At 45.5% G+C, this 27472-nt stretch overlaps 1 protein-coding gene across 1 annotated transcript in view; it reads left to right on the top strand.

The window, feature by feature from the left end:
* The window catches only part of LOC128697404 (uncharacterized), a 924312-nt gene that overhangs the window by 217937 nt on the left and 678903 nt on the right, over nt 1–27472 (top strand). Inside the window, exon 3 of the mRNA XM_070094201.1 lies at nt 15465–15655. Coding sequence (XP_069950302.1) covers nt 15465–15655 — 191 coding nt within the window. The remainder of the gene's footprint in view (nt 1–15464; nt 15656–27472) is intronic.

The following is a 27472-nucleotide window of genomic DNA, read 5'->3' as shown; positions in this document are numbered from 1 at the left end:
ATGGGATTTGGACCGTTGACATTTCCTTTATGTTGCATACAGACACTACATTTCTTAACATACTCGGAAACATCAGTTGCCATACGTGGCCAAAGGCATTTCATTTTGGCTCGTTTCAAAGAACGATCCATACCAGGATGTGCAACACCTGGTGCATCGTAAACTAGCTGTAGAGCTACATTCACTAGTGACTCACACATGCTAGCCACTGGGCCTAGCAAAGGGGTCATCTATGTAAAAAATATGGATGGTACTATGATACTCAGATAACATATACAGGGGATCAGCAACTATGCTGACAGCTGCAACACAACACAGGCACGACACCAGACACAAAACACTCTTCGACATTCCCTGCGTCCGACTCGCCCTATTCAAAAACACAGCACACATGAAAGACCCTAATATATGGAAATTAATTGCTCGAGCCAGCGACATGTCCCCTGTCTGCTAATCAATTTACAGCTATTGTTAAAAATCACCTCATCTCCCTAACGTAACTAAACCAACACTGCTATACAAAACAAAACCAACTCGTCCACCTCTATCCTCCCTCTTGCAGTCTTCCACAAACTCCCATAGGAAATTAATTACACATTATGTTCCATTATAATTCTACTGAAACCTAATAAACTTCCTGTTACTTCAGCATCTCTAAAAATCGTTCCATAGCTTGAAGACATCGAGCTTATTTGGAACTGCTTAAGAAATCCCAATTAACCGAAGATCACTGTATTAGTTTTAAGTATTAAAACATTCTTAAACCTGAACTATTTTCATTTTAGCTACCTCACTTTTTTATGTATTAGTGCATACTTAAAATTGTTCTATTGTTCACTTAGCTACCTTACTTTATATACTTTTAAAAAGCTTCTACTCAGTAACCTATGTCTAGTTGTTTAGTGTGTCAGCATTGTCTAGTTTAGTGTGTCAGCATTGTCTAGTTTACTGTGTCAGCATTGTCTAGTTTAGTGTGTCAGCATTGTTTAGTGTGTCAGCATTGTCTAGTTGTTTAGTGTGTCAGCATTGTCTAGTTTAGTGTGTCAGCATTGTCTAGTTGTTTAGTGTGTCAGCATTGTCTAGTTGTTTAGTGTGTCAGCATTGTCTAGTTTAGTGTGTCAGCATTGTCTAGTTGTTTAGTGTGTCAGCATTGTCTAGTTGTTTAGTGTGTCAGCATTGTCTAGTTTAGTGTGTCAGCATTGTCTAGTTTAGTGTGTCAGCATTGTCTAGTTTAGTGTGTCAGCATTGTCTAGTTTAGTGTGTCAGCATTGTTTAGTGTGTCAGCATTGTCTAGTTGTTTAGTGTATCAGCATTGTCTAGTTTAGTGTGTCAGCATTGTCTAGTTGTTTAGTGTGTCAGCATTGTCTAGTGTATCAGCATTGTCTAGTTGTTTAGTGTGTCAGCATTGTCTAGTTGTTTAGTGTGTCAGCATTGTCTAGTTGTTTAGTGTGTCAGCATTGTCTAGTTGTTTAGTGTGTCAGCATTGTCTAGTGTATCAGCATTGTCTAGTTGTTTAGTGTGTCAGCATTGTCTAGTTGTTTAGTGTGTCAGCATTGTCTAGTTCTTCAGTGTGTCAGCATTGTCTAGTTGTTTAGTGTGTCAGCATTGTCTAGTTTAGTGTGTCAGCATTGTCTAGTTGTTTAGTGTGTCAGCATTGTCTAGTGTATCAGCATTGTCTAGTTGTTTAGTGTGTCAGCATTGTCTAGTTGTTTAGTGTGTCAGCATTGTCTAGTTGTTTAGTGTGTCAGCATTGTCTAGTTGTTTAGTGTGTCAGCATTGTCTAGTTTAGTGTGTCAGCATTGTCTAGTTGTTTAGTGTGTCAGCATTGTCTAGTGTATCAGCATTGTCTAGTTGTTTAGTGTGTCAGCATTGTCTAGTTGTTTAGTGTGTCAGCATTGTCTAGTTGTTTAGTGTGTCAGCATTGTCTAGTTGTTTAGTGTGTCAGCATTGTCTAGTGTATCAGCATTGTCTAGTTGTTTAGTGTGTCAGCATTGTCTAGTTGTTTAGTGTGTCAGCATTGTCTAGTTGTTTAGTGTGTCAGCATTGTCTAGTTGTTTAGTGTGTCAGCATTGTCTAGTTGTTTAGTGTGTCAGCATTGTCTAGTTGTTTAGTGTGTCAGCATTGTCTAGTTGTTTAGTGTGTCAGCATTGTCTAGTTGTTTAGTGTGTCAGCATTGTCTAGTTGTTTAGTGTGTCAGCATTGTCTAGTTGTTTAGTGTGTCAGCATTGTCTAGTTGTTTAGTGTGTCAGCATTGTCTAGTGTATCAGCATTGTCTAGTTGTTTAGTGTGTCAGCATTGTCTAGTTGTTTAGTGTGTCAGCATTGTCTAGTTGTTTAGTGTGTCAGCATTGTCTAGTTGTTTAGTGTGTCAGCATTGTCTAGTTTAGTGTGTCAGCATTGTCTAGTTTAGTGTGTCAGCATTGTCTAGTTTAGTGTGTCAGCATTGTCTAGTTGTTTAGTGTCAGCATTGTCTAGTGTATCAGCATTGTCTAGGTGTTTAGTGTGTCAGCATTGTCTAGGTCTTCAGTGTGTCAGCATTGTCTAGTTGTTTAGCGTGTCAGCATTGTCTAATTGTTTAGCGTGTCAGCATTGTCTAGTTGTTTAGCGTGTCAGCATTGTCTAGTTGTTTAGTGTGTCAGCACTGTCTAGTTGTTTAGTGTGTCAGCATTGTCTAGTTGTTTAGCGTGTCAGCATTGTCTAGTTGTTTAGCGTGTCAGCATTGTCTAGTTGTTTAGCATGTCAGCATTGTCTAGTTGTTTAGTGTGTCAGCATTGTCTAGTTGTTTAGTGTGTCAGCATTGTCTAGTTGTTTAGTGTGTCAGCATTGTCTAGTTGTTTAGTGTGTCAGCATTGTCTAGTTGTTTAGTGTGTCAGCACTGTCTAGTTGTTTAGTGTGTCAGCATTGTCTAGTTGTTTAGTGTGTCAGCATTGTCTAGTTGTTTAGTGTGTCAGCATTGTCTAGTTCTTCAGTGTGTCAGCATTGTCTAGTTTAGTGTCAGCATTGTCTAGTTGTTTAGTGTGTCAGCATTAGTGAGCCAGAAATGCACAGCATGCTAGTGGCTGTCTTTTGTGCTTAACAGTATTTTATTAAGTGTAAAACCACCACGGGGGGAGTAGTTATAGCTCTAGGCCTTTCGCGTTGCAGTCAACACATCAGGAGCGTGCAATGTTGCAGAGAAGAGGTGGTGGTCCTAGTAAATACGATCACAGGGAATAAAGTAATAGTTTATGTAGTGCCGGGAGGACAGTGCCGGGAGGACAGTGCCGGGAGGACAGTGCCGGGAGGACAGTGCCGGGAGGACAGTGCCGGGAGGACAGTGCCGGGAGGACAGTGCCGGGAGGACAGTGCCGGTTGAACAGTGCCAGTTGAACAGTGCCAGTTGAACAGTGCCAGTTGAACAGTGCCAGTTGAACAGTGCCAGTTGAACAGTGCCAGTTGAACAGTGCCAGTTGAGCAGTGCCATGGGTCTGAGGAGAGTGCCAGTTGTGTCGTTACTTCCTCTGTCCTTTACTACCTGTCTCTTTAAATGTTATTTTTTCCTTCCATTACTCTGTCAGTATTTCTCTTTATTTTTCTGTAGTTCTCCTCTTTATCATATGTTCCACATTACTTCCCATTATTTCTTTATTATAACTTTATTAAAATCATCTTTTTCTGCTTTCTTTTACCCCCATTTTTATTACCCCTCTTTTTCAAGACCTTTTAATTACCTCTTTTTATCAGTCCTTCTTTATTACTCGTCTGTTTATCAGCTTTTGTTTAACCTTTATTACTCGTATTACTTTTATTTTCTGTTTAGTCTATTATCCCTCTTTACTGTCCTTATTTACCTCCCTATTTTATTACCCCCTATCTTTTGTCCCTCTTTATTCTTTAATATCCACCTTTATAATGCCAAGTCCGTCTTTATTACGTTATTAATCATTATTGCTAAATTTATTACGTCTGCATTACCGTGTCTTCCTATCTTCCTTCTTCCCAGTCTTTATTACACGTTGTATTATCCATTATTCTTCAATTTATAGCCTCTTATACCTATCTTTATTAACATCCTTTTTATTCCACCTTCTTGTCTTCCTTCTTCGTCTTTATTACTGATCTTATTCTTCATTGTTGCTCACTTTATTGCTTCTTCTCTTTATTACATTCTCTTTCTTCTTCCCCTTCTTAATTATTCAGTTTATTCCTCTTCTCCTTTGTCACGTTATTTACTCTTAGTCTTTGGTCTTCATTGTCTCGTTTATCTTAAGTTTAATGTTTTCTCTCGTTTCTTTTTCGTTTTTTTTCTTGTTTTATTATTTTTGTTTCCTTGTTTAAAACTAATGTTCTTAATTTGTCTTTGTGTAGTTTTTTATTGCTGTGTTTTTATTGTTTTGTTTTTATAGCTTTTTCTTCTGTCTTTTATTTGGTATTTTATGTCTGTCTCCCATTTCTCTCGTTTTTTTCTTATTCTCTCTCCTTTCTCTCTTGCTCTCTCCATCTCTCTTTCCTTCTCTCTCTTTCTCTTCCCCTCTCTTTCTTCCCCTCTCTCTCTTCCCCTCTCTCTCTTCCCCTCTCTCTCTTCCCCTCTCTCTCTTCCCCTCTCTCTCTTCCCCTCTCTCTCTTCCCCTCTCTCTCTTCCCCTCTCTCACCCTCTTTTTTTTTTACACAGGGTTTGACAAGGTTAAGGATCCCTAGCTTTATTGACAAGCTAAGAGCTGTTACCTACATCAGCTCATTTGAAAGCATTTTTATTGTTATGAGACATACAAGTAGGGAACAGGATGAAGTTGGAGCCATCTGTGGGCCAGCATTTTCATTTGATCATCTGACTTTATCTCGTTGACATCATTATGTTGTACGAATGTGTTCCATACTCGAGTCATCCTGGGTATATATGATCTCAGATGGAGTGATGTTCTGGAGAAGGGTACAGCATAAAAGCTTGTTTCACGCTGTCCTCGAAGTGGATCCAAGTGTGGTACTTTGACAATGTTGGCCTTGTACATAACAGTAAGGCCACCCACATCCCTCCTGTGTTGAAGGCTCTGCTGAAATGACAGATCTATCCAGGATGGGTCCAGGCGAGAGATGAGACGTCTTGCTCTGTTCTCTACTCTGTCAAGCAGTCGCAGATGAGAGAGGGGGGGGCAGGCAAACCAAGAAAGTGGAGCATACTCAAGGTGTGAGCGTACTTGTCTCGTTTCCTCTTACCTCTTACTTCTTGCCTCGCCTCTTTCCTCGCTTCCTCTTCTTGTCCCGCTTTCTCTTATCTCTTCTTGCCTTGCTTCCTCTTACCTCTTGCCTCACCTCTCCTTACCTTTCCTATCTTTCATTTACCTTCATCTTTCATTCCTTCACCTCAGCATCCCATCTTCTCTCACTTCCTCTCAACTCCTTTCTTCCTTCACTTACCCTCACTTTGTCACCTCCCCTCTCCTTCCCTCACTTATTTACCTTCATCTTCCTCACTCTGTCTCTTTTTCCCCTTCCCCTTTCTTTCCTCTTCCCCTCCTTCCCTCTTCTTTCCCATTCCCTCGTCATTTCCTCTTCTTTCTCCTTTCTTTCCCTTCTCCTTCCTCTCTCCTTTCCTTACTTCCCTTTCCCCCTCTTTCCCCTTTTCTTCCCCTCCCCTTCCCTTCCCTCCCCTCGCCAAGATATCCCATCACAACACAACACATTCACACCTTGCAGTTTCTTAAATTAATCCCCCCCTCACTCATTCCTTCTCCCCCTCTTCCCCCTCTCCCCCCGCCTCCCCTCGCCCATTATTTATAACCGAGCCATAGGGGTAATTACCCTGTAATTAAGTTGCTGTGAGCACTTTACCAATAAGGTAGTCAGAGGTAATGTGAAATAATTAAGGTCTTTAATTAAGTCCTTCGTGTCCTTGGTAACAAGGCTGGTGGGGCGAGGGGGAGGGAGGGGGGGGTAGCGTTATCGTGTCAGAGGGGTCCAGGAACAAGCTGGTTGAACAGTCATGTAGGGAGCTTGAACCCTTCCTCCTCCAGCAGCTGCGACGCAGCTGCTGGAAGAGGGATGTGGCACTGACCTGCTGTCTGGAAATGTACTGTTTCAGGACGGAGCTCACTTTCACTGATGCTGGGTGATCACTTTCACTGATACTGGGTGATCACTTTCACTGATACTGGGTGATCACTTTCACTGATACTGGGTAATCACTTTCACTGATGCTAGGGTGATCACTTTCACTGCTAGGGTGATCACTTTCACTGATGCTAGGGTGATCACTTTCACTGATGCTAGGGTGATCACCTTCACAGATGCTAGGGTAATCTCTTTTACACATAGTGTGATCACTTTCACAGATGCTGGGGTGCTCACTTTCACAGACGCTGGGGTATTCACTTTCACAGACGCTGGGGGCTCATTTTCACAGGTGCTAGGGTGCTTACCTTCACAGATGCTAGGGTGATCACCTTCACAGATGCTAGGGTGATCACCTTCACTGACGAGGCTACAGTCAGGGATGACAGGCCTCAAAGTGCTTCATATATACTGACATGGATAGATCTGACAGTACACACCTGGCAGGTACTTGAAGATCTTGTTCCAAACCTGCACACTACCATAACATACGGGGTGAGAAATATGAAAGAAAATATAAACTAAATCCGGTGAAAAGCAGGGGCGCCGTGGGCACAATAAGAGAACCCTGTATCAACGTCCGTGGTCCCAGGTTTTTAACATCTTATCAGAAGATATCAGAAAAGCTGCTGGGAGAAGTATAGAAGTCTTCAAGAGCAAATTGGACAATTTCCTCCACTGTGACAGATCAGCCAGGCTGTGATGGATATGTGGGCCAGCGGGCCACCATCACCAACAACCTGGTTAACCAGGCCATCACCAGAGAAGCCTGGCCCAGGGCCGGGCTGCGGGAATAAAAAAACTCTAGAAACGTATCAAAGGTGTATCAAAGAAATCTGCGTCACGTGTGTGTGTGTGTGTGTGTGTGTACACACGTAGTGTTGGAGGCGAGCAGAGCAGTCTGGAAGATAGCAACCACCTGGAGTAAAGGGAGCCCATTGAAAACCTAAACACAGATAACATTGTGCAAACATAAATAGCTGGAGACTCTTCAATCTGCCACCAGAGGTTGTGAAAGGCAGTGGATCCGAGTGACGAGCTGCCCATACTGACAAAACACACGTTGCTAGCTTTCACTGGAACAACGTATCGCTCCGTATCGCTCTGTTCGGGAGGCAGCTTGACAGTATTCTTCTTGAAGTAATCGTTCATCCGTGTGTAAATAGCTGTGTTGGAAGAGTAAGCTTCGAGCAACAACAAGCTGGCCGATCAGTCATCAGAGGAGTTAAAACCGAGTCTGTATCGAGTCGCGTTCACCAGCGATACGAAACTTGTAGCCCAGAATGGATTTTGGATATCCAGAATTTGCTGCTGAAGCTGCTAATTTGTGCACTCCATATCCTCTTTACGGTAGTGGCTAGATTATTGTGCATCTCATATCCATCCTGTGGACTGTAGCATAAAAGCATGTGGACGCACAAATAGGTCTGGAAAGAGTCCCAAAAGGGCTAATAGGAGTGCATCCAGAATGGTTAATACAGAATTTGCAAAAATTATCCTAGTACGTCTGAGAAAGTAAACAAACATGGCTGTCGACAGCTGATTCACTCCTGACCTGCTCCCACAATCTATTTAGTTCTTGTATCCAATAGTCTGCATCCTCCTGCCTAGCCTCCTAGATACCAGAGAGGTGTTAGTCGACTGGTGTGGGTCGCATCCTGGGGGACAAGATTGAGGACGCCAATGAACATAAGAACATAAGAAAGGAGGAACACTGCAGGAGGCCTGCTGGCCCATACTAGGCAGGTCCTTTACAATTCATCCCACTAACAAAACATTTGCCCAACCCAATTTTCAATGCCACCCAAGAAAATGGAAATCGGACAGACAGCCCTCGATGACGCGCTACTTTTCATAGGTTATCCTGGGTGGCTAATGCTGCGGAGTTAAAAATCCGAATGAAATCTTATGTAGCTAGCTAGATACAGCTGTTGTTCCCCATTCCAAAGGCTATTGTGGTGTTAGATCTACCTAGTCTAAGCTGAAGCTTCTATCAAACCCAAGGCTTTTGTTATAAGATCCTTGGAGCGATACCAAAGGGCACAAAAATAAAAGATAATAAATTGAGATATTATTGGTACAATGTTTCACCCAAGAATGATTTTTGCCCCCCAAAAACCTAGGTATCATATATAAAATATACTTACCTGGAGGTTATTCCGGGGATCAACGCCCCCGCGGCCCGGTCCGTGACCAGGCCTCCCGATGGATCAGGGCCTGATCAACTATGCTGTTACTGCTGGCCGCACGCAGTCCAACGTACGAGCCACAGCCCGGCTGATCCGGCACTGACCTGGTATCATTTATAAAATACCCTGAGTGTTCCAAAGGTGCAAGACTCCAGGGTGCTCCCAGAGGTATCAAGACCTGGTTCTTGAATACTCACGTACTGCCCAGGTTGTGTAGCTATTGGAAAAAGGTTACCACTTACCGTAAATCATCCCCACTTACCGTAACTCATCCCCACTTACCGTAACTCATCCCCACTTACCGTAACTCATCCCCACTTACCGTAACTCATCCCCACTTACCGTAACTCATCCCCACTTACCGTAACTCATCCCCACTTACAGTAACTCATCCCCACTTACCGTAACTCATCCCCACTTACAGTAACTCATCCCCACTTACCGTAACTCATCCCCACTTACCGTAACTCATCCCCACTTACCGTAACTCATCCCCACTTACCGTAACTCATCCCCACTTACCGTAACTCATCCCCACTTACCGTAACTCATCCCCACTTACCGTAACTAATCCCCACTTACCGTAACTCATCCCCACTTACCGTAACTCATCCCCACTTACCGTAACTCATCCCCACTTACCGTAACTCATCCCCACTTACCGTAACTCATCCCCACTTACCGTAACTCATCCCCACTTACCGTAACTCATCCCCACTTACAGTAACTCATCCCCACTTACCGTAACTCATCCCCACTTACCGTAACTCATCCCCACTTACCGTAACTCATCCCCACTTACCGTAACTAATCCCCACTTACCGTAACTCATCCCCACTTACCGTAACTCATCCCCACTTACCGTAACTCATCCCCACTTACCGTAACTCATCCCCACTTACCGTAACTCATCCCCACTTACCGTAACTCATCCCCACTTACAGTAACTCATCCCCACTTACCGTAACTCATCCCCACTTACCGTAACTCATCCCCACTTACAGTAACTCATCCCCACTTACCGTAACTCATCCCCACTTACCGTAACTCATCCCCACTTACCGTAACTCATCCCCACTTACCGTAACTAATCCCCACTTACCGTAACTCATCCCCACTTACCGTAACTCATCCCCACTTACCGTAACTCATCCCCACTTACCGTAACTAATCCCCACTTACCGTAACTCATCCCCACTTACCGTAACTCATCCCCACTTACCGTAACTAATCCCCACTTACCGTAACTCATCCCCACTTACAGTAACTCATCCCCACTTACAGTAACTCATCCTCACTTACTAACTCATCCTCACTTACCGTAACTCATCCCCACTTACCTCTACCCATTTTACACTTACCACAATTATCTTTATCAGTTCCCACTTATCTCTACCATTCTACACTTATCTACCCATTCACTCATTTTTACCCATCAGCACTTCTCTGCTTATTGTCATTTATCTTATTCTTTACACATCCCAATTTATATTACCCATCCCAACTGTCCTCTACACACATCCACTTACCTCATTATATCCCCGCTCTCGTCTACAGCACCTGTCCCCACTCTCGTCTACAGCACCTGTCCCCACTCTCGTCTACAGCACCTGTCCCCACTCTCGTCTACAGCACCTGTCCCCACTCTCGTCTACAGCACCTGTCCCCACTCTCGTCTACAGCACCTGTCCCCACTCTCGTCTACAGCACCTGTCCCCACTCTCGTCTACAGCACCTGTCCCCACTCTCGTCTACAGCACCTGTCCCCACTCTCGTCTACAGCACCTGTCCCCACTCTCGTCTACAGCACCTGTCCCCACTCTCGTCTACAGCACCTGTCCCCACTCTCGTCTACAGCACCTGTCCCCACTCTCGTCTACAGCACCTGTCCCCACTCTCGTCTACAGCACCTGTCCCCACTCTCGTCTACAGCACCTGTCCCCACTCTCGTCTACAGCACCTGTCCCCACTCTCGTCTACAGCACCTGTCCCCACTCTCGTCTACAGCACCTGTCCCCACTCTCGTCTACAGCACCTGTCCCCACTCTCGTCTACAGCACCTGTCCCCACTCTCGTCTACAGCACCTGTCCCCACTCTCGTCTACAGCACCTGTCCCCACTCTCGTACAGCACCTGTCCCCACTCTCGTCTACAGCACCTGTCCCCATTCTCGTCTACAGCACCTGTCCCCACTCTCGTCTACAGCACCTGTCCCCACTCTCGTCTACAGCACCTGTCCCCACTCTCGTCTACAGCACCTGTCCCCACTCTCGTCTACAGCACCTGTCCCCACTCTCGTCTACAGCACCTGTCCCCACTCTCGTCTACAGCACCTGTCCCCACTCTCGTCTACACCACCTGTCCCCACTCTCGTCTACAGCACCTGTCCCCACTCTCGTCTACAACACCTGTCCCCACTCTCGTCTACAGCACCTGTCCACACACTCGTCTACAGCACCTGTCCCCACTCTCGTCTACAGCACCTGTCCCCACTCTTGTCTACAGCACCTGTCCACACACTCGTCTACAGCACCTGTCCACACTCTCGTCTACAACACCTGTCCCCACTCTCGTCTACAACACCTGTCCCCACTCTCGTCTACAGCACCTGTCCCCACTCTCGTCTACAACACCTGTCCCCACTCTCGTCTACAGCACCTGTCCCCACTCTCGTCTACAGCACTTGTCCCCACTCTCGTCTACAACACCTGTCCCCACTCTCGTCTCGTCCCCACTCTCGTCTACAGCACCTGTCCCCACTCTCGTCTACAGCACCTGTCCCCACTCTCGTCTACAGCACCTGTCCCCACTCTCGTCTACAGCACTGTCCCCACTCTCGTCTACACTCTCGTCTACACACTCTCGTCTACAGCACCTGTCCCCACTCTCGTCCACTCTCGTCTACAGCACCTGTTCACAATCTCGTCTACAGCACCTGTCCCCACTCTCGTCTGTACTACAGCACCTGTCCCCACTCTCGTCTACAACTGTCCCCACTCTCGTCTACAACTGTCCCCACTCTCGTCTACACCTGTCCACACACTGTACAGCACCCCCACTCTCGTCTACAACACCTGTCCCCACTCTCGTCTACAACACCTGTCCCCACTCTCGTCTACAGCACCTGTCCCCACTCTCGTCTACAACACCTGTCCCCACTCTCGTCTACAACACCTGTCCCCACTCTCGTCTACAACTGTCCCCACTCTCGTCTACAACTGTCCCCACTCTCGTCTACACCACCTGTCCCCACTCTCGTCTACAACTGTCCCCACTCTCGTCTACAACTGTCCCCACTCTCGTCTACACCACCTGTCCCCACTCTCGTCTACAACACCTGTCCCCACTCTCGTCTACAACTGTCCCCACTCTCGTCTACACCACCTGTCCCCACTCTCGTCTACAACACCTGTCCCCACTCTCGTCTACACATCCCCATTATCGAGTCAGTTGAGTCGAGCAATTGTGTCAACATTTTGCCGTGTCAGTTTTCATCACCCTGCCACCTGGTGTGTTAAAAGCTATAAATCCATAACTTGCAAGTGTTATGTCATGCGTATAATTAATGTATATACAAACAGGTCATTAGTGTTTAGCACACAGGTAATTAAGCCTTCATATTAAACTCGGCCTGATTAATTCTCTCTGACTGCCTTCATTGCCTTCTCTAATTAAACTGAGATCTGAATGTAACTTGCTTACGAGGCCAGGCACAGATACGTACAATTTAATGATGAAGGCGTTAAACCTTCGTGGATTTTCTCTTACATAGGTGAGGCCTTTTCATGGACCGGGCCGAGGGGGCGTTGACCCCCGAAACACCCTTCAGGAGCGTGGTAAACTCGATGACTAAAGTAGCAATTTAAAGAAGAAATCGAGTTTGAGGAAGAACAGAAGAGATACTCTGAAAATTAGCTGATAGATTGCTGTTTATAATGACGTGCGTGAAGTTAAATATATCTCTGGAGAAATTTAAAAAAAAAATAGATTGCAAGATGATGTAACTGATAGACTAAGTGAGAGAGATGCTGAGTATCTTGGGTATTACAGTTTGTGTCTCTCCTGGGGACCATCAGCCCCGTTCATCTCAAGCATTCATTCAGGCGACCTTCTCAACCGCATCAGAAACCTCTCCATCCGAAAGAAGGAACTAGTTTGGACGTAACTACCCTCTTCACTAAAGTACCTACCACACAAACCATCGAGGTTCTACGACGTAGTCAATCAGGACCTTAATCTTCCTCTATCTCCCTAAGATTTTGTTGACTTAAGATCTTAATATCAACTGTTTTTCTTTTAATAACAAGCTCTACAAACCTACGGCATGGGAATGAGGTCCCCCATCAGCGCCGTCTTAACCAACTTGTATATGGAACATCTGGAGCTGAACACTTCACCATCATCCACACCAGCGTCACTTGGTTACATTATGTGGACGACGTCCTCGTAATAACTCCCTAACGTTTTGATATACAGAATCTTCATACAAGGCTCAACGCAGCTGAACCGGCTATCATGTTTACACTAGAAGAAAAGTCCAACGAGAAGCTACTTTTTCTAGATGTCTTTATTCACAAAGTAGATAATCTAAGATTTCAAGTTTGCCTTAAACCTACAAACAAAAGTAGCCTCGCACACTTCTATTCCAGTCAAGATACTAAGACCAAAAGAGGCATCATCATCTAATTTTCCTAAGAGCATAATACCGAAATTGTAGTCTTGAATTTCTTGACGAGGAATGTACATGGATACACCAGACCTTCATTGATCTACATTTTCTTTCGTTTTTCATCAAAGACTGCAAGAAAAGAGCTCTTTAGATCATTAATTCTCCACGCACCAACACCACTCCTAATTAAGTTATAATCCTTCCCAACAACCAGGTTGCATTGAACATTTTTATGGTACTCGCTTAAACTAACACTAGAGTCGCCATCGCATCCAACACTTCCATAAGGGATCTAACCAGGACAAAATCGAAGCACCATGAACCAGTCAATGCAGGGGTTTACACTATACCTTGTGGAGGCTGACAATATATGTAGGTGGAGCAGCATGGAACCTCGAATCACGTCTCTATGAACACAATGCATGTAGGAATGGTAACTTGAACAACGCCTGCGTACAACAACAAAATTCCGCCAATCACCTCGTGAAATTCAGTCACGCCCGACTGGTGATCAAAAAACCTAATTTCCGCAGACGTAAATGCCTTGAATCGTCATTAATCGCTGTTTCTAACACAAGCAAAATAAAAACAGCTTTGTCATCTCTGAAATATTAGCAAGAATCCTCCTCAAAACAATAAATCCTGCCATCACAGCTGTTGCTGCTGATACTACGTAACATAACAGAGGAGGAACACTGAAGTATGTGACAAAGCTCCTGGAGAGCGAAACGTTGCCACAATAAAATGTCATATTAGTTGCACTTGTGTCCTTTTACCTGCCCTTTATATGCTGAACGAAGGCCAGGACAGAGTGCTAGTCAAAACTTTTCTTCCATCTTTCTTCCCTCCTTTCCTTCCTTTCGCTCCTTCCCTTCCTTCCCTCCCTTCTTCCCTCCTTCCCTCCAGTTACATTTCTAACACTAAGCTTAATTTTATTTTTTCTCAGAATGGCTTCACTCACAAGACTTTAGTGATACTTCATAAACTTTTGTGTCAAAATTTATTTATGGCTAAAAAAATGTCTATGGAAACGCCCATTTATGTACACTTCAGCACATTTATTAAAGGTGATGTTTCGCCACTCGGGCTGAGTCACTCGTGGCGAGACGTTCCCTTTATTGTGCTGAAATGTACAGAGGTACTGGTTCCTCTCAGATCAAGCGTAGTTAGCAGGGTTTATCTCTTCTTAGGATGGTTTATTTATTAGGATGGTTTATTTCTTAGGATGGTTTATTTCTTAGGATGGTTTATTTCTTAGGATGGTTTATTTCTTCTTTTAATACTTTGCATATTGTCGTGCTGTCTTGTTATATACTAAATAATATTGTTCTTGTACTGTCTCCATCAGTCATGTCAGTGTGTACACTTGTCTCCATCAGTCATGTCAGTGTGTACACTGTCTCCATCAGTCATGTCAGTGTGTACACTGTCTCCATCAGTCATGTCAGTGTGTATACTGTCTCCATCAGTCATGTCAGTGTGTACACTTGTCTCCATCAGTCATGTCAGTGTGTACACTTGTCTCCATCAGTCATGCCAGTGTGTATACTGTCTCCATCAGTCATGTCAGTGTGTACACTGTCTCCATCAGTCATGTCAGTGTGTACACTGTCTCCATCAGTCATGTCAGTGTGTACATTGTCTCCATCACTCATGTCAGTGTGTACACTGTCTCCATCACTCATGTCAGTGTGTACACTTGTCTCCATCAGTCATGTCAGTGTGTACACTGTCTCCATCAGTCATGTCAGTGTGTACACTGTCTCCATCAGTCATGTCAGTGTGTACATTGTCTCCATCACTCATGTCAGTGTGTACACTGTCTCCATCACTCATGTCAGTGTGTACACTTGTCTCCATCAGTCATGTCAGTGTGTACACTTGTCTCCATCAGTCATGCCAGTGTGTATACTGTCTCCATCAGTCATGTCAGTGTGTACACTTGTCTCCATCAGTCATGTCATCAGTCATGTCATTGTGTACACTGTCTCCATCAGTCATGTCAGTGTGTACACTGTCTCCATCAGTCATGTCAGTGTGTACACTGTCTCCATCAGTCTTGTCAGTGTGTACACTGTCTCCATCAGTCATGTCATTGTGTACACTGTCTCCATCAGTCATGTCATTGTGTACACTGTCTCCATCAGTCATGTCAGTGTGTATACTGTCTCCATCAGTCATGTCAGTGTGTACACTGTCTCCATCAGTCATGTCAGTGTGTACACTGTCTCCATCAGTCATGTCAGTGTCTCCATGTATGTCACTGTCTCCATCACTCATGTCATCAGTCATGTCAGTGTGTACACTGTCTCCATCAGTCATGTCAGTGTGTACACTGTCTCCATCAGTCATGTCAGTGTGTACACTGTCTCCATCAGTCATGTCAGTGTGTACACTGTCTCCATCAGTCATGTCAGTGTGTACACTGTCTCCATCAGTCATGTCAGTGTGTACACTGGAAGCTTCAAGTTCTGTAGGAAGAAAAATAACGTTCCTCTCTCTCTTCTGTGACTTCCGCAGCCATGACACGAGGTCACCACCCCAGTTGGAGGGGGAGGTGCGTGAGGGGGAGGGGGTGATGACCGTGAGCAGGGGAGCAGCCACCCTCACCTACCACAATGTCACCCCTAGCCACGCCGGCCTCTACGAGTGCAGGGTCGATTTCTACAACTCTCCGGCACTCTCGAACTTCGTCAACCTCACCGTGGTGGGTAAGTAGCCTGGAATGAAATTAGGTGTCCAGTAGCTCGATTGATAGCGCACTCAGCTCACACGCTGAGGTCCGGGGTTCGAGTCCCGGTAAGGCTGGAAAACATTAGGAAGTGTTTTTATAATGTACCCGCTGTACCTGTTCACCTTAGCAGTAAAATAGGTATCTGGGTGTTAGTCGACTGGTGAGAGTCGCATCCTGGGATAAACTGACCTAATTTTCCAGAAATGTTTCACATAACCAGTGGCTTTCTATATAGTAGTATGTCACTGATGTCAGCTAGGCCTGTATACCTTGTACATGTCCTAGTAGAAACAGGTATTATTATTAAATACGTGCGTCAGGTTAGGTAAAGTTTGTCAGGAAACAGGACAAGTGTTTCATGACATGGGTCTTAAGTCATATGATGACCCGCTACTAGAGCTTGTGGTCATCTGACCGAGGCCTTCCGCTGGCTTACCGAGCCACCCCTTTAAAAATTATGGTTATGATTATAGCCATTAGTGCTACAAGGGATCGTCTACTGTTTTTTTCTACCCAGTGAGCTCGTGGCTCGGTGGGTAGCATCCTCAGCTCTCGCACTGAAGCAGGGGTGAAGCGTTGTTCGTGTTTCCTTACACCTGTTGCTTCCCCTGCTCACCTAGCAGTGTGAGGAGTGTTGTGGGTTGCATCCTGAGGGAGATGATTGGTAGATCACAATGAAAATAAGACATACACAGCCTCTCCGATGATGCACAGTACTAAATTATCCTGAGTTACTAACCTTCCTCCCAGGTTAATAATGTTATCTTATTAACCATCTCTGTCTCCTGGTGTAAGATTGCAGTTTAAGCTGTCATGTGACCCTCTTGTGTTATCATTTACCTTGTGTGTTAACAGTAAACTAAGCTATCGTCGAGAGAATTGCATGTTGATCTAAGCGGGAATTAATGATACTCTTCGGAGGCTACATTACTTTATTTTGGTTCTTAGTACACACTGTTGAAGTGCCCTGGCCCCGTGGGCCATGCCCTGGAGAGAGTGACAGAGTAGACCTTGTTGACTGAGTGAGCTGTGCTGCCTGAATAAGGGCAGGGAAGCGTGGTGCTGGCTGAGATAGGTAGGCCTGTAGGTGGCAGCACCAGCATGGTGCGAAATAGGAACACAACTGGGCATACATCGCTCGGCCACCTACCCATGGTCATCCTCGACCATGACTGACTAAAAAAAAACTCTTGGTCTCTCTCTCTCTCTCTCTCTCTCTCTCTCTCTCTCTCTCTCTCTCTCTCTCTCTCTCTCTCTCTCTCTCTCTCTCTCTCTCTCTCTCTCTCTCTCTTTCTCTCTCTCAGGAACAGGACACAGAACACAATGAAAACATATACATGTGGACATGGGCAAAAAAAAAAAAAAACTTCCTACAGGGAGGGAAGAAAAAAAGGACGGGGTGTGCTTAACATCGTGGTCCTTCGGCGGGCGTCACTGCACGCCTTCCTGCATCTGGACAGATACTGCAACACAGGAGATATTGCTGCAGCTGAGCTGTGACGTAACTGGGCACGGTCTTCTCTGGAACAGTGAAGCAGTCATCGTGGAATAGTAGCTGCAGGGTTCACTTAACCTGGGGCACAACCTGCTGGTGCCCTCGAGTGAGGCGTCATCAGTACTCGGCAACTGGGCAGGACTTCTTCCAGCAAGCGACTCAGGAGGACATTTCTCAACTGGTGCTATCACTGGGGCTGTCACTGATGGCGAGTGTGGAGTGGGTTGTGGCAGACTCAGGCAAAACATCTGGGAGTCGTAGCAACATACACCGTAACTGGAGTGAGTGGGCTAGCAGTCAGTGACATCATACTTTGTGCAGGCTGCTCACTGAATTTTTGAAACGAGTCAGTCGCCTGCCGATAGGGCTACAGCGGCTTAATGGTGTCATCCTCTCGACAGCGTTTGTCTAAGCATTCTCAGACTGATTTTCTACACATAACTGCCCTCTGACAGTCAAGAAGTGGAGTGAAATAAGTCTCAATAGGGAATCGTTATAGGTACGACTCGGGCATGGCATCTACAAACGGCGAGCATAAGACCTTTCTGTACGTGGAGGCTCAGATGCTCGTAAACTTTATGCCTGGACTGACTAAAGTCAGCTGTCAATGGTCACAATGGGTAACATGTAACACGAGAGTGTTACCAATGGTCTGAGCTAAGATCACACTGGTCTACACACACATCTGGGCTCAGAGACCACACATCAGGACTCACATAACTTTCACACACCCGCACTGCACATGCGGTTATGACATGGATTACACTAGCAAAAGATGTTTTTTCTATTCAAAAATCGACATTAAGGCTATCACGAACGTATGAGAACATTGAGAGGAATTAACGAGTGACATATCTTCTCTCAATCGTTCTCAATAATACTGCAACAAATTGCTCTCTGTCAAACTATAACACTGTCGATGTGACATCATATAGTGATGTCAGGCGTGACGTTGAGGGATGGGTGACATCGTGGGGTGACGTCAGGCAGATGTCCAGGGTGACATTCGATGACGTCGGGCAGCATCGTGGCTGACGTCGCGAGGTGACGTCGGGCAGCATCGTGATGTGAGGGGAGTGATATGGGCAGCATGGTGACGTCATGGGTGATGCCAGGCAGCAGACAACAGCATGTGGTTTTGGTAACTCCCGTGGCTCACTCCACATGGCTTGTAGATCCACATGGCCTTATCCACACATAGCTTTGTGATCCATGTGGCTTCGAGTGACCTCGCGTACTCGAATAAACAGCTCTGGCGAAGAATTCACACTGAATTCCTAGAAAAACAGGAGAGAAGGTGAGAGAGTGTAGTGGTGTATGGTGGTGTGAGATGAGCACGTGTGGTTTATGACGATGGAGGATCTGGCCGCTTCTTCCTCCCCTACCACACACATGTGGAGAAACAACCACACTGGAAGCAGAGCACCACACAACTCACCTTTGACTTGCTGAAATAGCCATGCTGAACTGAACAACAGCAGAAACATACTGGTAATGCTGAACACTGACTGAAGAACAGCGTGGGACGCTGTGAAGACCTAGGGTAACGCCACGAAGATTTCTCGAGGAAATTTCAGCAAATTTCGGCCAGGATCCTGTTGATCCTGTGTCTGAATGATGAAACTTGCAGACACGACTTCAGGACAACTCGTAGAGAGGCGGATGCTTCTTGTATGGGGCGATGAAAGAGTGACATCTTCGTGCTTCCTTCCTCTCTCCGGGCAACAGACTTGCTGCGACCACCACTTCCCCCGTTTATCGTCGAAAATTATGTGTGTTTTCTGGAAGCGGAAATGAAACTCTTCGGAGGTTACGTTACTTTGTGGTTAGTGGTACACAGACAATGCGTTTAAGTGCCCAGGCTCATTAGGGCTATGCCCAGGAGAGAATGACGGTATGGACCTTAACTGAGTGAGTTCGGCTGCCTGACTGAGGGCAGGGAAGCATGGTGCTGGCTGAGATAGGTAGGCCTATAGGTGGCAGCACCAGCATGGCGCGAAATATGAACCCAGGTGGGCATACAAAGCTATCTCCTGTGTTAACAGTAAGCTACCTCCTGTGTTAACAGTAAGATACTTCCTGTGTCCCTCCTGTGTTAATAGTACTCATTTAATTCATCTAATTGTACTCGCCTAATTGTGGTTGCGGCTCCTGGCCCCGCCTCTTCACTGGTCGCTACTGTGCCCTCTCTATCCCTGCTCCATGAGCTTTATCATACCACGTCTTAAAACTATGTATGGCTCCTGTCTCCGCTACGTCACTTTCTAGGCTATTCCACTTCCTGACAACTCTGAAGAAATACTTCCTAACATCCCTTTGACTCATCTGAGTCTTCAACTTCCAACTGTGACCCCTTGTTTCTGTGTCCCATCTCTAGAATATCCTGTTACTGTCCACCTTATCTATTCCTCGCAGTATTTTATATGCCATTATCATGTCCTCCCTAACCCTTCTGTCCTCCAGTGTCGTCAGGCCGATTTCCCTTAACCTTTCTTCGAAGGACATTCCTCTTAGCTATGGAATTAGTCTTGTTGCAAACCTTTGCACTTTCTCTAATTTACTGACGTGCTTGACCAGGTGTGGGTTCCAAACTGGTGCTGCAAACTCCAGTATGGGCCTAACATACACGGTGTATAGAGTCTTGAAGGATTCCTTACTGAGGAATCGGAGCATTATTCTTAGGTTTGCCAGGCGCCTATATGCTGCAGCAGTTATCTGGTCGATGTACGCCTCAGGAGATATGTTCGGTATTATACTCACCCCAAGATCTTTCTCCTTGAGTGAGGTTTGCACTCCTTGACCGTCTAGCGTATACTCTGTCTGCGGTCTTCTTTGTCCTTCCCCGATCTTCATGACTTTGCAATTGTAGGGGCTAAATTCGAGGAGCCAGTTGCTGGACCACGCGTCCAGCCTATCCTCATTAACTTGACATCTGCGAACAGGGACACTTCTGAGTCTATCCCTTCCAGTAAGCTACCTCCTGTGTCCCACCTGTGTTAACAGTAAGGTACCTCCTGTGTTAACAGTAAGGTACCTCCTGTGTTAACAGTAAGCTACCTACTGTGCTAACAGTAAGGTACCTCCTATGTTAACAGTAAGGTACCTCCTGTGTTAACAGTACGCTACCTCCTGTGTTAACAGTAAGGTACCTCCTGTGTTAACAGTAAGGTACCTCCTGTGTTAACAGTAAGGTACCTCCTGTGTTAACAGTAAGGTACCTCCTGTGTTAACAGTAAGGTACCTCCTGTGTTAACAGTAAGGTACCTCCTGTGTTAACAGTACGCTACCTCCTGTGTTAACAGTAAGCTACCTCCTGTGTTAACAGTACGCTACCTCCTGTGTTAACAGTAAGCTACCTCCTGTGTTAACAGTACGCTACCTCCTGTGTTAACAGTAAGGTACCTCCTGTGTTAACAGTAAGGTACCTCCTGTGTTAACAGTAAGCTACCTCCTGTGTTAACAGTAAGCTACCTCCTGTGTTAACAGTAAGGTACCTCCTGTGTTAACAGTACGTTACATCCTGTGTTAACACTTAACCTGGTGTGTTCTGTCTCGCTGTTTCTGTCACCGTCTCTTATCAACACAGTTTTTATAATATATTCCAGCATGATGGCAGTCCCGTGATGGCAAATGTTTACTGGTAACATTGAACAATTAGTGTTTCGTGTGTGTGTAAAATGTTTACACGAGGGATTTTTTTTCTCTGCTTTTATTTATAGCGTGAGACACATTGTTGGTGATGAGCTTTTGTTGCGAGGCATTTATTGTTTAACTTCTTTTATTGTTTACTACCACAGTTATTTGTATTACTTTCATTAACTCACTCTAAATCCTCTTTCTTCACGCCCTCAGTCCCTTTCTTCACGCCCTCAGTCCCTTTCTTCACGCCCTCAGTCCCTTTCTTCACGCCCTCAGTCCCTTTCTTCACGCCCTCAGTCCCTTTCTTCACGCCCTCAGTCCCTTTCTTCACGCCCTCAGTCCCTTTCTTCACGCCCTCAGTCCCTTTCTTCACGCCCTCAGTCCCTTTCTTCACGCCCTCAGTCCCTTTCTTCACGCCCTCAGTCCCTTTCTTCACGCCCTCAGTCCCTTTCTTCACGCCCTCAGTCCCTTTCTTCACGCCCTCAGTCCCTTTCTTCACGCCCTCAGTCCCTTTCTTCACGCCCTCAGTCCCTTTCTTCACGCCCTCAATCCCTTTCTTCACGCCCTCAATCCCTTTCTTCATGCCCTCAATCCCTTTCTTCATGCCCTCAATCCCTTTCTTCATGCCCTCAGTCCCTTTCTTCACGCCCTCAGTCCCTTTCTTCACATCCAAAATCTTTCTTCACGCCCTCAATCCCTTTCTTCATGCCCTCAGTCCCTTTCTTCATGCCCTCAATCCCTTTCTTCACGCCCTCAATCCCTTTCTTCACGCCCTCAGTCCCTTTCTTCACGCCCTCAGTCCCTTTCTTCACATCCAAAATCTTTCTTCACGCCCTCAGTCCCTTTCTTCACATCCAAAATCTTTCTTCACGCCCTCAATCCCTTTCTTCATGCCCTCAGTCCCTTTCTTCATGCCCTCAATCCCTTTCTTCACGCCCTCAATCCCTTTCTTCACGCCCTCAGTCCCTTTCTTCACGCCCTCAGTCCCTTTCTTCACGCCCTCAATCCCTTTCTTCACGCCCTCAATCCCTTTTTTCACGCCCTCAATCCCTTTCTCCATGCCCTCAATCCCTTTCTTCACGCTCTCAATCCCTTTCTTCACGCCCTCAATCCCTTTCTCCATGCCCTCAGTCCCTTTCTCCATGCCCTCAGTCCCTTTCTTCATGCCCTCAATCCCTTTCTTCACGCCCTCAATCCCTTTCTTCACGCCCTCAGTCCCTTTCTTCACGCCCTCAGTCCCTTTCTTCATGCCATCAATCCCTTTCTTCACGCCCTCAGTCCCTTTCTTCATGCCCTCAATCCCTTCACGTCCTCAATCCCTTTCTTCACGTCCTCAATCCCTTTCTCCACGCCCTCAATCCCTTTCTTCACGCCCTCAATCCCTTTCTCCACGCCCTCAATCCCTTTCTTCACGTCCTCAATCCCTTTCTTCGTCCTCAATCCCTTTCTTCACGTCCTCAATCCCTTTCTTCACGTCCTCAATCCCTTTCTTCACGTCCTCAATCCCTTTCTTCATGCCCTCAATCCCTTTTTCCACACCCTCAATCCCTTTCTTCACGTCCTCAATCCCTTTCTTCACGTCCTCAATCCCTTTCTTCACGCCCTCAATCCCCCTCACGCCCACAATCCCTTTCTCCACGCCCTCAATCCCTTTCTTCACGCCCTCAATCCCCTTCACGTCCACAATCCCTTTCTCCACCCCCTCAATCCCTTTCTCCACGCCCTCAGTCCCTTTCTCCACGCCCTCAATTCCTTTCTCCACGCCATCAGTCCCTTTCTTCACGCCGTCAATCCCTTTCTCCACGCCCTCAATCCCTTCACGCCCTCAATCCCTTCACGCCCTCAATCCCTTCACGCCCTCAATCCCTTTCTTCACGCCCTCAATCTTTTTCTTCACGCCCTCAATCTCTTTCTTCACGTCCTCAATCTCCTCCACGCCTTAAATCCCCTTCTCCACGCCCGAAATCCCCCACACCGCGCCATAAGTCCCCTTTTCCATACTCTAAAAGCCCTTATCCATACCCTAAATCCCCTTTCTCTACGCTCTAAATTCACTTCTCCACTCTGTAAATCCCCTTCTCTACCCCCTAAATCCCTTTCTCCTCACGCTAAATCTCATTCTCCACTCCCTAAATCCACGCCTTAAATCCCCCTCCCACATACTAAACCCTTCTTCTCCCATACCCTAAATTCCCATCTTCCACACTAGGTCCCCTTTTCCACACCCTAAATTTCCCCTCCCACACTCTGAACCCCACTTTTCCACACCTTATATCTCTCCCATGTCCTAAATCCCATTCTTCCACATCCTAAATCACCCATCCAGTAGATTATATCCCCTTCCCCATTCCCTGTATACTCTTTTCCACACCGTAAATCCCCTTTCTCCACGCCCTAAATCCACTTTCCCACGCCCCAAATCCCATTCTCTACACCCTAAATCCCCCTTTCCTACACCCTAAATTTCCTTTCTACACCCCAAATCCCCCTTTCCCACACAGTAAATGCCCTTCCCCATGCCTTAAATTCCATTTCTCAAACCCTAAATTCTCTCTTCCACACTTGACACACACTTCATTATACTAACATTTCATACTCTCCCTTTCCTCCCTCCTTTCTCCCTCACCCTCCTCCCTCACACTTCCTATCACCTCCCTTCCCATCACCCTCCCCATCACCTCGTCCTCCCCATCACCCTCCACTTCACCCTCCCCATCACCCTCCACTTCACCCTCCCCATCACCCTCTACTTCACCCTCCCCATCACCCTCCACTTCACCCTCCCCATCACCCTCTACTTCACCCTCCCCATCACCCTCCACTTCACCCTCCCCATCACCCTCTACTTCACCCTCCCCATCACCCTCCACTTCACCCTCCCCATCATTACCTCCCTCATAATACAAAAAAACACAACTTCAGCCAAATATACAAATAATTAAACTCGTAAATCAAACCATTCTGACGTCACAATTTGCAATTCTGGGCCATAATTTGGGCAGCATGATTCAGCTGGAGTGAAAGCCATTTTTAATGCCATTTGGGAAAGTAGTCATTAGGCTAGTAACCCTGTTAATGGTCGACCTGTGTACCTGTTGTCATTAAGCTTGTAACGCTGGTAACAGTCGACCTATGTACCTGTTGTCATTAAGCTTGTAACGCTGGTAACAGTCGACCTATGTACCTGTTGTCATTAAGCTTGTAACGCTGGTAACAGTCGACCTATGTACCTGTTGTCATTAAGCTTGTAACGCTGGTATGGGTCGAATGGGTCGACCTGTTAAGCAACTAATGTCACCACTCTTCGACTGATTCGACCTGTTAAGTAACTAACGTCACCACTGTTCGATTGAGTCGACCTGTTGATCTGAATGCCTTAATCTCATTCTACCTTCACTAGGCAGCTTGGCAGTCAAGTGACGCACAACATCCGCTTGCTAGTGATCGGTCAGGTGATTATCACGGTACAATTATCTATTGAAAACATGGATAGACTTTTAAATAAGTAACGTTTTCCTACGGTACTTTCTAATTCGTGGTTGTCTGGTGGTACTTTCTAATTAGTGGTTTTGTACTCAATAGTTCGCAGTGGTATTGTGGTACTTTCTAAATAGTGGTTGTCTTGTGCTTTCTGATTATTTTTTTGTCTTGTACTTTCTAATTCCTGGTGGCATTGTTGTACTTTCTTATTCGTGGTAGTATTGTGCTTTCTAATTCGTGGTGGCATTGTTGTACTTTCTAATTCGGGGTGATGTATTTTCTAATTAGTGGTGGTCTTGTGGTACTTTCTAATTCGGGGTGGTCTTGTGGTACTTTCTAATTCGTGGTGGTCTGGTGGTACTTTCTAATTCGTGGTGGTCTTGTGGTACTTTCTAATTCGTGGTGGTCTGGTGGTACTTTCTAATTCGTAGTAATTTTGTAGTACTTTCTAAATGGTAGTGGTCTTCTGGTGCCCTTTTATGGTCTTTTGTAGTTTGTGTAATAAATAGTGGTCTTGTAATCCGTAGTGGTCTTGTTTTATAGTCGTTTTGTTACTTTCTAACTCTTGTTTTTTACTTTCTAATTCGTGGTGGTCTTCTGTGTTATCGGTTTTCTTTTTACTGTAATACTTTCTAAGACGTAGCGGCCATGTTGCTTTCTCATCTGTAGTTCTTTCTAAACGATCCTCGCAGATCCTTGAATAATTTAAACAGTGAACACTAACACACGGACCACTGAACAATTTACACACACTGAACACACGGACCACTGAACAATTTACACACACTGAACACACGAACCGCTGAACAATTTACACACACTGAACACACAGACCACTGAACAATTTACACACACTGAACACACAGACCACTGAACAATTTACACACACTGAACACACGGACCGCTGAACAATTTACACACACTGAACACACAGACCACTGAACAATTTACACACACTGAACACACGGACCACTGAACAATTTACACACACTGAACACACGGACCACTGAACAATTTACACACACTGAACACACGGACCACTGAACAATTTACACACACTGAACACACGGACCGCTGAACAATTTACACACACTGAACACACAGACCACTGAACAATTTACACACACTGAACACACGGACCACTGAACAATTTACACACACTGAACACACAGACCACTGAACAATTTACACACACTGAACACACGGACCGCTGAACAATTTATACACACTGAACACACAGACCACTGAACAATTTACACACACTGAACACACGGACCACTGAACAATTTACACACACTGAACACACGGACCACTGAACAATTTACACACACTGAACACACGGACGGCTGAACAATTTACACACACTGAACACACGGACCACTGAACAATTTACACACACTGAACACACGGACCACTGAACAATTTACACACACTGAACACACAGACCACTGAACAATTTACACACACTGAACACACAGACCACTGAACAATTTACACACACTGAACACACAGACCACTGAACAATTTACACACACTGAACACACAGACCACTGAACAATTTACACTGAACACACGGACCACTGAACAATTTACACACACTGAACACACGGACCACTGAACAATTTACACACACTGAACACACGGACCGCTGAACAATTTACACACACTGAACACACGGATCACTGAACAATTTACACACACTGAACACACGGACCGCTGAACAATTTACACACACTGAACACACGGACCACTGAACCATTTACACACACTGAACACACGGACCACTGAACAATTTACACACACTGAACACACGGACCACTGAACAATTTACACACACTGAACACACGGACCGCTGAACAATTTACACACACTGAACACACGGACCGCTGAACAATTTACACACACTGAACACACGGACCGCTGAACAATTTACACACACTGAACACACGGACCGCTGAACAATTTACACACACTGAACACACGGATCACTGAACAATTTACACACACTGAACACACGGACCGCTGAACAATTAGTAGGTTTGAGAGGTGAAGTACTGAGTGTTGAAGTTCTCTCTGCTGGGACAAGAGACTGACGTTGACTGTCTATAATGTTTTTGCTAATACCAGTCATTATCACAGTCATGAAAGAAAGTAAAAAGAGAAAATGTAGGGAAAACAGCATAACAGAGAAATATGGAAATAGAATGGAACAGCTGAGAAATTCATGGAGAAAACAATGGAGAGCAAGGCATTATCTCTCTCTCTCTCTCTCTCTCTCTCTCTGATCTCATTAAACTCTAATTAAGCGAGGTAGTAGATACTTCATTAAGCAGTACGGAATTCTGTTAAAAAGGGTTCTAATTTCGCTCATCTCCCCTCCATTTCTTCCTTCCAATCCCTTCCATTCCTTCTCATCCTTCCATTTTCCTGGGCCTTTCACCTTTCATGCTCTTCCATCCTTCTTGGGTGTTGCTTTCTCAGCAGTTAAGATGAGAATCACTGCAACTTTTTGTGTCTGTTAAGGATTGTGGTGTTGTGAATTGTGAAAGTGAATGTGTTCATGTCGAGTTGTAAGCAATACAAACACGCGTACACACACACACACACACACACACACACACACACACACACACACACACACACACACACACACACACACACACACACACACACACACACCATTCAGTCTTGCACTCTCGCACACACACACACACACACACACACACACACACACACACACACCATTCAGTCTCTATCTCTCTCACACACACACACACACACACACACACACACACACACACACACACCATTCAGTCTTGCACTCTCGCACACACACACTTTCTCTCCTCTATCGCTTTCTCTCTCTCCTTCTCTCTCTACTTTATACACATGTTATTTGGATGTAGAGGTAATATTGATGTTGTACAGAGGAATGTATATGTTGAAGCAGTATTAACAGCAGCATAGACACAAACATCAGCATTTTATTAAGCTCTGTTAAGTATATTTATTAGTTTGGCTGGGTGTTACGAGAGGGCAGTGCTGCAGTATTAGGAGGGGTAATTACTTGTGAGGGTAATATTTCTTGTTGGGAACCCACTAGAGCTCCGTCTCTAGAGCCTAAAACCCACCCAGAGCTCCAGCCACTAAAGAACAAAACGGCACAATACCGTGACTAGA

The sequence above is a fragment of the Cherax quadricarinatus genome, chromosome 44 (genome assembly GCF_038502225.1).
Source record: "Cherax quadricarinatus isolate ZL_2023a chromosome 44, ASM3850222v1, whole genome shotgun sequence".
NCBI classification, from domain to species: domain Eukaryota; kingdom Metazoa; phylum Arthropoda; class Malacostraca; order Decapoda; family Parastacidae; genus Cherax; species Cherax quadricarinatus.
The sequence above is the reverse complement of the archived record's forward strand: the minus strand, read 5'-3'. Positions and strand labels throughout refer to the sequence as shown.